We start from the raw sequence: 11,590 nt of genomic DNA, 5'->3' as shown, positions 1-11,590 counted from the left end.
TTTAGGCTTTTCCCACTCAAAAAAAAAACAAAAAAAACAAAAAAAACAAGCAGAAAAGAAAAAACTAGAAAATCACTCGGAGAGCGCAGACAAGATCTGCCAAGGCAGATCAATGCCCCGCCTACCTTCACCACCAAAATTTAATCATTTGTTCCTTGTGCCAGTATCAACATTTCCTGAAATTTTCATCCAAATCTGTCCATAACTTTTTGAGTTATCTTGCACACGGACAGACAGACAGACAGACCAACGCCGGCGAGAGCATAACCTCCTTGGCGGAGGTAAAAATGTAAACAAATTACCTGGGAGCGACGCGTGTTGATGACGTCACAGATTGGCTTCAGAGGGCTGCCGTTTGAAAGAAGATTTGTGTGACCGGCTTGTGCCGTTCTTCTCACTAAGAGGATTTAGCTCAGAAACTGTCTGTTTCTGGGCTGCTTTTGCTCCCTAGTCGCAGCCTTATCGTCCTGGATCTGAATCTGGAGGTGGGAGAAGTGGCGTCTGTAAAAATGAGTTCCGGAGCCGGACTTGACTACAGCACCTGGGACCACATCTACGTGTCGGACGATGAAGACGTGACCTGTCCGTTTGTCGACACACCGAGTTTATACAGAATGAGACACCGGGTCAGCCATCTGTGTAGGAGTAGCCGTGGAGTGGAGTCGTGTACGTGGTTAGTTTTATCTGTAGAACTCCTAACAAGAGCGTACGAAGACAGCTTGACCCAACAGGTGTTACACAAATGAATGTGTCCTTTAATGGAACAGCCTCAGGGATGTCTAACCTAGGGCCCGCGGGCCAAAGCCTACCCACCAAAGGGTCCAGTCCAGCCCATGGGATGAATTTGTGAAATGTAAGTTAATTGCAACAGTCAAGGGTGTTAAAGTCATTTAAATTCAGGGACCACACAGAATAAGTTGATCTCCAGTGGGTCTGATAAGTGAAGTAAGAGTTTAAAAATCTATAAATCCTGACAACTCCAAATTTTCTCTTTGTTTTAATGTGAAAAATTGTTAAATTAAATCAGATTATGAAGATGTTTACATTCACAAAATGTCTTTCCCCCCCAAAATGCAGATAACCTATGAACATAAAAGTAAGTGTCTACAGTTACTGCCATTTGTGAAACTATATGGGTTTTATTGTTGAATCAGTGCTGCAGAAGATAACAGTGTTTCCATGTTCACTGTGGAGCCTCTGAACGTCCAAATGGGTCATATCTGATGACCATGAAAAGATGACAAACTATTATTTACATGTATTAATAGGATTAATGGTTTGAAAGTTATTAAACATGTTAGATCAGTGCATGATTTTGGCCCTTGGAGGCTGTTAAGGACTTTGAGGGTTAACATTTCAAGCATTTACAGGGTGTCCCATAAGTCTCCATACATAGGAAAAATAAACGTTTCTTGACATAAACCATTTTTATTTATATAATATGCTCTATATGACTGCCATTTTGTCGGGAACACATTTCAATGCGTGTCCTCCACTGCTGAAGAACTATAAAGAAGAAATATAAAGAAATACACGTTAGAACCATATATGTGTGGAATGTATTATGTCTCCTATGTATGGAGACTTATGGGACACCCTGTATTACTGAAAGGCTTTGTTTGTCTCTAGATGTTTCATTTGTGTATTACTGAATAGCCTTTGCCAGCATTTGGGCAATTTAATGTCCTTCTTTGCACCAGTAAAACAGTCAGATCTCTTTCACTGGTGCATTTTTTAAGACTCAGGTTTAGAATTGTGGATGCTGAAAGAGCACCAAGGCTCCACAGAAATGTCCTTGAAAAGTCTGTAAGTGAAAGACTTTGCTCTTTTTAGGATCCTGGACATTGAACAGTCCTTGTGATGAAATTTGATGACGTGGTATTACGTAAATGAAGCCTTGAACCGTCCTTCCTTGACTTTCAGAAACATCTGTGATGCTAGAGGAGGGGTAGGCGACTACTCCGGCCACACATTAAACATAAAACACAGAGCGCTGACAGGATATAAAATGACCAGACAGATTTCTTTATAAAAAAAATAGTTTGTAGTTCAGAAGGCCTGCGTCCTGAAAATAAATGTCTATTTTCTCAGTGTTACACTTAGGTTCATCATAACTTCTCTGAGGTTAAAAGGTTACTGTAAAAAAAAAACAACAAAAAAAAAACAGTTACACGCAATATCAGTATTTATATTGGCCCTCATCGTAATGATCCGTGATAAGCACCTCAGCATGTCTCTGAAGAAGCAGATTTGGTTTCCTTGAAAGTCAACTTGGGGGTCATTGACTGCTTTGGGAAAATGTTTAGAACACTTTCACAACTTTCTGGGAGTCTTTAGAAAACTTGACTTGTTTGGTTGAAAAAGCTCTCCTGAAGCTGCATTTCTTGACAACTGCTGTAATTTTTCACATATGAAACGCACTGCTTTGGAAGAAACACACTTTTTACTCAGTGTCTGGGGTCAGAATGTTTTTCTAGGTTATCACAAGGTAGATTGTGATGGTCTGAGGGCTGTATTTCGACCACGTGTGCACTAGAGGGGCACTGGACCTAGACTAGGCAGCAAACTTTGTATACAAAAACTAAAAAAATGTAGCAGATTTTCTGGCTGTTGTGTTCTGTTCTACTTCCTTTTTTCAACATTGATCATTGATTTTTATACACGTATATTTGAATAAAAAAAGTAGAAAGAATCAGGTATGAAAGACAGGGTTCCCGCTTGGTCTTAAGAAGTCTTAAAAGTCTTGAATTTACAAATCTGCATTTAATACCTTAAAAAGTCTTTAAAAGGTATTAAATTTGACATGGTAGGTCTTGAGTTATGTTGCCATAAACTTGTTTGTTGTCTTGTGTTTGAATGTGTTGCAAAGAAAGCAATGTTAGGGGACTCAGTTCCACCCATTCCAACCCGACAATTTATATTGAAATTAGGAGCCAATTATCACTAACTTTGCAGCCCCTGGTGAGAATTTTTCTAAATTTTTGGAGTCACAGATTTTTTGCCAGTATGTCCGTGAAATAGGCTGTAAAATGGCCATTAATTTCTGTTCTAAGTAGTCTTAAAAAGTCTTAAATTTAACTTGTAGGAATCCTGGAAATACAGAACAAAATAGAATAAAGTAAACAGTGTACTTTTCAGATTCACAAAACCAGACACCGAAACCCTTGTCAACATTGTTCTGTGTTTAGGTAAAATGATGAAGGATACAAACTCAGGATGCAGTATTTAATTTTTAATGACTATAGTTACAACTGTAGTGGTCAAACTCACTTTGTATGACTTTTTCTGTTAAACCCATATTTGCTTTGAATATGAGTGCTACTTTTTGTCTAATTGCTTTACTAATGTCTCCATCCTTGATAGCCTTGTTGTTTAACCCCCTCTTTTCTAATTCCCTTGCTAAATATTCCAACATTTCAAAAAACCTCTGCTTTCTCTTTCCCTACCTTTATGTTTCATTAAAAGCATATCTTTAATTTTACTCTCCCTGACTTGCTGCAACAGTCACGGCTGGAAAAAATGGCAGACTTTCAGCTGAGAGGAGAAGAACTGGAAACTAACCTGGAAAAGTGCAAGAGAAAATTAGAGGAAGCACAAGGAAGACTTACCGAGTTGGAAAGGGAAAGTAAAGATGAAGAGGAAGACCGAGAAAGGGAGGCTGAGCTGAAGACTGTTCAGGCTGAGGTGAGGAAACTGAAGAAGGATGCAAAGAAGTTTGAGGAAATGATACAGGAATACCAGCGAGAAAAAAAAAAACTACCCTGGAATGTGGACACAATCAGCAAAGACGGATTTAGCAAGGTAATGAACAGCATCAAGGTCATGTCACTTTTAAGATTTCCTCATTCGTGACTTGTCATATTCCACTTACCTGCTTTTTCCCTCTTTTTTTTTTTTTGTAGAGTGTCCTCAATATAAAGCCTGAGACAAAGGAAGAAACACAGGAGGAAAAGGTGGAGAAGCACAAGGTGTTTGTGGAAAAGTATGCTAAAGAAATCAAACACTTTGGTACGCTCCGGTGCTCTTTTGTCTTTGTCCTTCCTCACACTATTCAGGCCTTTAAAACACCATCCCTCCCCGCAGACATTCACTTTTCATATGTAGACAAGACTTTTTTTAATCTGTAGGCAATATCACAACATTTTCTAAATAAAAATACAGCAAGAATTTGATAAATGGGACAAGTGGATCAGATGAATCCCTATTTGGTAATTTGCATCTTAGTGAATCATCAGATAACAAAGAACCATACAACATGGTCAAACAAAATTTTTCTGCGCTCGAAAAGGAGTGGGAAGAAGCATAACATATTGTCTCCCACCCCTTTTTACAAACTATTAAGTTAAATCCACTTCCTTTGCTTTGTTAACGCACTTTTTTTTCTGTATATTTTTACAATAACATAAAAGATCCATACAAACCATTCACATACTCTTTATTTGGTCACCTCACACATAATCAGATCTGCATAATCAACCGTTTTTAATATAAACTTTAATATTCATATGCACTTTAAATATTCACTACAAATATAATGATAAATAAATTAATTACAATAACATCTCTAATGTTTTGTTGAACCTTAAAACTCTTAAATCATCTCAGATTCCTAAACAGGTGATTTTGTTAGACAGTTTTGTGTAAATTGATGTTAGTTTGTGTCACGATGCAGCAGATTTGTTTCAAGGTATATTTTTTCTTTCTTGTGGAGACTCCAGACACTCCCCAGTTTTGTGTATTTCTATATATTCTCCACTTTCCTCTTTGAGTAACATTTACAGCAACACTTTACTTTTTGAATGGCATCTTCTCTTCGTAGCTCTACTGTAGCCAAAACACAAACATATTATGACTAAGGGCATATGCTGTCTGTTTCTGTGTGTGTAGGTATGTTGAATCGCTGGGATGACAGTCAGAAGTATCTGTCAGACAACCCTCATCTTGTGTGTGAAGAGACGGCCAACGCTCTCGTTGTCATCTGTATCGACTTGGAGATAGACGAGGTGCTTTTGTGTGTGTTTGGACACTTAAAGGGGTCATATTTTGCTAAACCCACGTTTATTAGCCTTTGGGTCATTTACTTGTGTATTTGGACCCTAATAGTTCTAAAAGTTTGAATTTGAACCCTCCAGGTGCTGCAAAGCTATCTTTATGTTCATTCCGGCAAAAATCGAGCGGATTTCTACAACCTGTTTCAATTCCTGCTTAATTTGTTACGTCTACAACTAGTTACGTCACGACAGTTGCACATATAAGGTCAAGACTTCAGACAAACATTTCTCTGAATACGACGTAATTGTTTGTCAGCAGCGGTTGTAGTAAAAACTGAAAATATGTCCAAACTTCAAGCCGATTACCTAAAATGTTCAGTTGTTGGTTGAACGGGATAGAGCAGCACAGCCAACAACCTGGAGGGGGCGGGGCATGGAGTGGCTCATGTGCATTTAAAGGGCCAGCGCTCAAAACGACCTTTCTGGTGTCATTACTCAGAAATAGGGTTGAAGATGGACCTGTGGAGTTGAATTAATGGAGATTTCAGACCCAAGCAGAGCATTTACAGTCTATGTAGACCACAGGGAAATGTTTTAACCCTTTCATGCACTGTCCACTCCAGTGGACAGTTCTTCTCCAGCTGTTCTCTTGTATATTAATGGGTTTTGTTGTTTTAGTTCCATATCAGCCAACACAGTGGACACTTATGCACCATCCCATACACTGTAATTCAGATCATTGCTGTAACTTTACTGTTCTTGATAAACCTGATCTGCAGTAACATGTTTGAGTGTAAATCAATTGTTATTTGTTAGACAAGAAGTTTTTTTTTTTTGCATATTATCTCCATGAAGTGAGTAATTACTGGCATTAGAATATGTTAAAATGTGAGAAGACATCAGATTAGCAGCATTAAAAAATGTTTTATTTCATTGTTTTCATATCACTTTCTGATATTGGATTTTAAACACGTTTCTTTACTTCAAAAATTAAATGTATGGATATTTTTGTAACTCCATAGAAAAAAAAACTCGATCGCTTTGTTTTTTTCATGGCTAAACACTGAAGAAAAAAATCTTGACTAAGGTTCTCATAATTCGTGCATGAAAGGGTTAAAATGCATAATTCCTTTTAAAAAAAGTAAAATATCACTCCTTTAAATGAGCCTTAGTGAAGTGTGTCCATATTTGAGAGGGGAAACAGAAATATAAAATTATGCGTCTCTTGTAGAAACATGCTTTAATGGAGCAGGTGGCCCACCAGGCCATTGTCATGCAGTTCATCTTGGATTTGGCTAGTGCAGTGAAGGCTGACCCCAGAGGATGCTTCAGACAGTTCTTCTCCAAAATTAAGGTCTGAAAGGAAATGTCACATTCCATATAGCAGATTCCCGCACAGTTTTCTTACACATATTTCTGTGAATGTGACGTTTGTGGTGGTGTGTCCATTTCAGACAGCAGACAAGCCATACCTGGATGCTTTCCACCATGAGCTGGAGCTGCTGAAGGAGCGGGTTCGCAGCTGTGCACGGGCTCGTATGGAGAACGCTATGAAGGAACTGGAGGAGGAGGAGAGGGAGAAGAGACTGGGTCCAGGTGGTTTAGACCCTGTTGAAGTTTACAGTTCTCTGCCAAAGGTAAAACACACACAAACAGGGCATGATGACCTCATTTCTTGATGTATTTATGCCACTTTCACAGTCAATATATTTGATATTACAAAACCTTAGTGTGCTATTACGGGGTGTTTGCGCAGGTCTTGAAAGTCTTAAAAAGTATGGCATTTTGAAACACATTCTTAATAAAGTAAGGTGTGGAAAAAGTTTCTGCCATTGTCAAATTTTAGAGTATGCTCAAAGGCACTTAATCTTGTAACATAAGAAACACATGAGGAAAACAAAAACTGGATGTGGTTTCACTAACTGGTCAGTACTGGAATCATTCTAGTGAAACTTGTTTGTGTGATATCCATGCACTTTTGTGATTTTCATTTGTTTTGAAAATGTTTCTGTCAGTAAAACATAATTTAATTTATGCATTCAGGTATAATCTCAACCAAAAAAGTAGGCGCACAAGTATAAAAGTACATAAAATCAAGGTCTTGGAGGAAAAAAATAGCAGTTTTGAAAAAGTCTGGAATTTTTATTTGGATAAAGAGTAAACACCGTGTATTACTTTTGTATTGCCCTGTATTTTGAATTCCTATTACTGCTGCATTGAAGTGTATTATGTAGCTTATTACTGTAAATAGTATACAAAGATTACTTTTCTAAACAACTCAAGTGTTTCTTCATCATTCTGTCAGAAAAAAAAAACATAAATGGAGAGCAGTGTACCAGAGTCTATTCCATATATTCTTGTCAACAGAAATCTCAGTATCACTTCACTCATTAAACAAACTCTGTCCTGCTATGGGCTGCTATTGAACCTGACACTCTCTAGTAAGAGTAATGTTACTGAACTGTCCAAATGGAACATATGAGGAACATGGGGAACTGTTACATCACACTTCATGTATGGTTTTAGGCTGTAGTTTGTCTTTATTAACCCTTTCATGCATAGTAGTCACTACAGTGGACAGTTATTCAAAACTGTTGTATATTTATGGGTTTTGATGTTTTAGTTTCATATCAGCCACCCACTGGACACTTATGCATCATCCTATACACTGTAATTCATACCATTACTGTAACTTTGCCTGTTCTTGGTAAACCTGATCTGCGCTAACATGTTTAAGTATAAATCAGTTGTTAATTGTTAGACTTTTTTTTTTTTTGGCATATTATCTCCATGAAGTGAGTAATAACTAGCATTAGAATATGTTAACGTGAGAAAACATCAGATTAGCAGCATTAAAAATGTTTTTATTTCATTGTTTTCATATCACTTTCTGATATTGGGATTTAAACACGTTTCTTTACTTCAAAAGTGTAATGCACTGACATTTTTGTAACTCAATGAAAAAACAAAAACAAACTCGATTGCATTGGTTTTTTCATGCCCAAGGAGGAATAAAAACACTCAAGAAAAAAATCTTGACTAATGTACTCATAATTCATGCATGAAAGGGTTAAAGAGTAGGTTAGTCATTATTGCATGTACCATATATCAACAGACCATTTATTTCTGTGAATGAGAAACATTTTACTACAATCTTAAATAACACAAAGTTGAGCTGTTTTGAAAAATGAATTGTAATGGATTAAAGTTGGAATAAAATAACAATTTCAATTTATTTGCCCTCAGTGTGTTTAAAGGGCCACGTTGAGAATAGCAAACAATGTGATATTTCAATAATAAAAGTAGAATATTTAAGGAAAAAAGTCTTGTAATATTTAGATTTTTTTGTTGTAATATTCTGACTTTTTCTCTAATGCAAACAACTTTGTTCTTGTAAAAATATGAAGTCTTTTGAAATCCACTTTTATTCTTTAAATATCAGATTTCTTTTCCTTTAATTTGACTATTACTGCATTTAAATATTGTGACTGTCCACAAGCCAGTGACAGAAACAGCCGCCTGTTTGACTGTCTCCCATTTCATCCACTTGACTCATCACATCAGAACAGTGGCTTTGTTTTGCTGTACTTGCTGATGCTACGAGCAGGAGAATCAATATCACAAATCAATTCCTGAAAACCTGCTACTGTTCCTGGTGGTAGATGCAGAGACTCCAACAGATGTCAAATCTGTTGTTAGTGCATGTAAAGTCTTTATCTGTGGGTGAGGCATCTGGATAAAACACAGTTCAGCAGAAAGAAGTCCAGCAGTCAGGCATCAGCTCTCTGTGTACAAGGTAAACAACATCCACTGTCATTCAGCTTAACCTGCTCTATCAGTTCATTACCCCCAAAGGGAAGGCAAGGGGTATTACAGGGGTTGGACAAAATAATGGAAACACCTTAAAAAATCAACAAAATATAATTTAATATGGTGTAGGTCCGCCTTTTGCGGCAATTACAGCCTCAATTCTCCGAGGTATTGATTCATACAACTTGTGAATTGTTTCCAAAGGAATTTTAAGCCATTCTTCAGTTAGAATACCCTCCAACTCTTTTAGAGACGATGGCGGTGGAAATCGACGTCTTACTTGAATCTCTAAAACTGACCATAAATGCTCAATAATGTTGAGGTCTGGGGACTGTGCCGGCCATACGAGATGCTCAACTTCATTAGAATGTTCCTCATGCCATTCTTTAACAATTCTAGCTGTATGGATTGGGGCATTATCATCTTGAGGTGAAGGTGTTTCCATTATTTTGTCCAACCCCTGTATTTTAGGTTAGGTTAGGTTTGTTTGTTAACACTCTAGCAGTAAAACTATTGGTTGAATTCATACAAAAGTAAGTTTATAGATTGCCAGTGACCCAGAATAGATGTGGTTACATTTTGGGAACAGTTGGCCAAAGTTTCAATTTTTTCTTATGTTTTAAAAAATCTTTCCATTTACTTATAATGAGCAACAGTTTTGCGGGGGGATTGTTATGCCTGGCACCACTTGCTTGTTTGTTAGTTTCTTTCATTGTTAACACTCTAGCAGCAAACCTATTGGTTGAATTCATACCAAATTTGGTTTATAGATTGCCAGTGACCCAGAATAGATCTGATTATATTTTGGGAAAAGTAGGTCAAAGTTAAAATTTTTTATGAATTTTTAAAATCTTGTTTTTTCCCCATTTACTTATAATCAACAACATTTCAAATGTCTATAAAAAGATAAATTTTGTTTCAATTTACTTCAAACTTAGCACATACATAGAGGCCATTGATATGCTGACATCAGCACACGCACAGACATGATGACCTCAGCTGGATCAATGCCAAAATAAGATACAATATGTGTGAGTGGCAGGATTTGTTGTGCCTGGAACCACTTGTTTTTTGTGATTTTCTTCTCAATATATCAAAACTTTGTAGAGTGAAAGAAAACTAATGAAAAATAGCAAAGAGAGTAATGAGTATTGCAGTAAAACTCCAAAAGACTTTTGTATGTACAGTAAGAGCAGTTTTCTCTGAGTTACAGGGTAAAACTTGTCTCATTATGTCTTGTAGGACATACAGAGGAGCTTTGATGAGAAGAACATTGAGATGCTGCAGGAGGCTATGAGCCGACTGGATCCTGAGGTGAGCAGGAACGCAGACCTCAGCATGTCTGACAATATCTGACCAGAAAAATACATCTATTTGGTCATCCATTAATTTTTTTAACCACTATTTTTCTTTCTCTACAGGAAGGAAAATATCACCTGAAAAGGTGCATTGACTCTGGGCTGTGGGTTCCTGACTCTGGAGAGGCTGATGATGAAGAGGAAGATGATGAAGAGCATGGGGATGTGGAGGATGAAGAAGATTAATAAAGCACATTCTGTGGACATTTAAGAGACGTGTAGCTGAATGTGGAAACTCGTATATTACCTTGTTACATTAATTTATCAATGTATCTTGATTTGAAAAGAATAAATAGTCATCTAACAAGAACTGTTGTAGAAAAGATTTAATGTGATGCAGTCATCATTTTATACTTTTTTAATGTGTTTTATTGCACATTTCACAATTTAAACATGTACACATGAACACAACTGTTATCATAAGAGGCAAACTATAACCCATGGTACTGTGTTTTTAAACTGTCTCATAATACCAATGAACAAAATGAATGTTTATCCAGACAGAAAAGTAAAATGACAATCAATTCAACAGTAAATGATTTAGATTAAAATAAGGAATGGAGTGAACTAGCTGAACCAGTTGCTGTGTCTGTGTGGGGCCTCTCTAAACTCTGTGTAATCATGTGTTAATATTAAAAGTTGGTAATTATTCATTTTTCCATGTTATGAAATATTTAAAATAATATATGCAGAATATGGCCTTTGTTTTTTGCCTTCATGAGATGTCCTTAGAATATTTTTCTTGAGAATTACAGTAATCTTATTATCACACTATCAATATTTTTTTTTTATGCATGTGTCTTCTCTACAAAAATGACAAGTGACTCAGCTGAACTGAAAGAGATGTGGTTACTTTAATCCCAGTTCTAATCATCAGTTCATACTTTAGGCCTGAGTAGACATGAAACTAATTAATCTAAAGTCGTCCCCATGAAACCTGCTTTCTTTTAGGTTCAATGCTGTGATGACGTGCCTGAACATGCTGTTACCATTCTCACCTCAACACAGCCTCAGCACTACCCCACTGTACTGTATAATCAGCGCCCCCTTATGTCAATGTGGGGAAGTGAATACATTTCCCTGAAACATTTTCAATGTAAAATATTAAATGTCTGCTGGGTTTTCTGAGACAGGGCTGAAGGATTTCTGCTCATTTTGTTCTTTTTAACACCCTGTACTGATTTTTGTGTTATAAGCAACATGATATGACACAGTTTGTGTAAGTAATTAAAATATATAACTATCACATAAAATAATGTTTATATGTCTTAAGGTCTGTCTCATTGACAAAATAAGTAAAGGAGTTGTAGAAAAATATAAAGATGTGAAATAATAGGTTAATTTTATTTAATTAGATCAGGGGTCAGCAAGCTTTACAATATAAAGAGCTGTTTTTGACCTGAAACAGAAGAAAGAAATTTGTCTGGAGCT

At 36.7% G+C, this 11,590-nt stretch overlaps 1 protein-coding gene across 4 annotated transcripts; it reads left to right on the top strand.

Moving 5' to 3' along the window:
- Positions 1–340: 340 nt before the first annotated feature.
- LOC115427375 (hsp90 co-chaperone Cdc37-like) lies at positions 341–10,858 on the top strand. 4 transcript variants are annotated; one of them, XM_030145912.1, is made up of 8 exons: positions 341–626; positions 3,505–3,801; positions 3,903–4,008; positions 4,888–5,003; positions 6,223–6,345; positions 6,446–6,628; positions 10,044–10,115; positions 10,223–10,858. In XM_030145912.1, the coding sequence occupies exons 1-8, from the start codon at positions 510–512 to the stop codon at positions 10,343–10,345; spliced, it is 1,137 nt and encodes a 378-aa protein (XP_030001772.1). In that variant the 5' UTR covers positions 341–509; the 3' UTR covers positions 10,346–10,858. The 4 variants fall into 4 exon arrangements, with proteins under 4 accessions (XP_030001772.1, XP_030001793.1, XP_030001786.1 ...); XM_030145933.1 differs by having other exon boundaries at positions 502–666; XM_030145926.1 differs by having other exon boundaries at positions 502–673.
- Positions 10,859–11,590: the final 732 nt, after the last annotated feature.

The sequence above is a fragment of the Sphaeramia orbicularis genome, chromosome 1, assembly GCF_902148855.1.
Source record: "Sphaeramia orbicularis chromosome 1, fSphaOr1.1, whole genome shotgun sequence".
In the NCBI taxonomy this organism is placed as follows: Eukaryota; Metazoa; Chordata; class Actinopteri; order Kurtiformes; family Apogonidae; genus Sphaeramia; species Sphaeramia orbicularis.
This window is presented reverse-complemented; position numbering and strand designations above follow the sequence as displayed.

What these genes read in the sequence shown, in the direction of transcription:
- LOC115427375 (XM_030145912.1), top strand. Translation starts at nt 510, where the DNA reads ATGAGTTCCGGAGCCGGACTTGACTACAGCACCTGGGACCACATCTAC. An exon ending in GCAAAGACGGATTTAGCAAG is followed by an intron (nt 3,802 to 3,902) that starts GTAATGAACAGC and finishes TTTTTTTTGTAG; the next exon opens with AGTGTCCTCAATATAAAGCC. An exon ending in TAAAGAAATCAAACACTTTG is followed by an intron (nt 4,009 to 4,887) that starts GTACGCTCCGGT and finishes CTGTGTGTGTAG; the next exon opens with GTATGTTGAATCGCTGGGAT.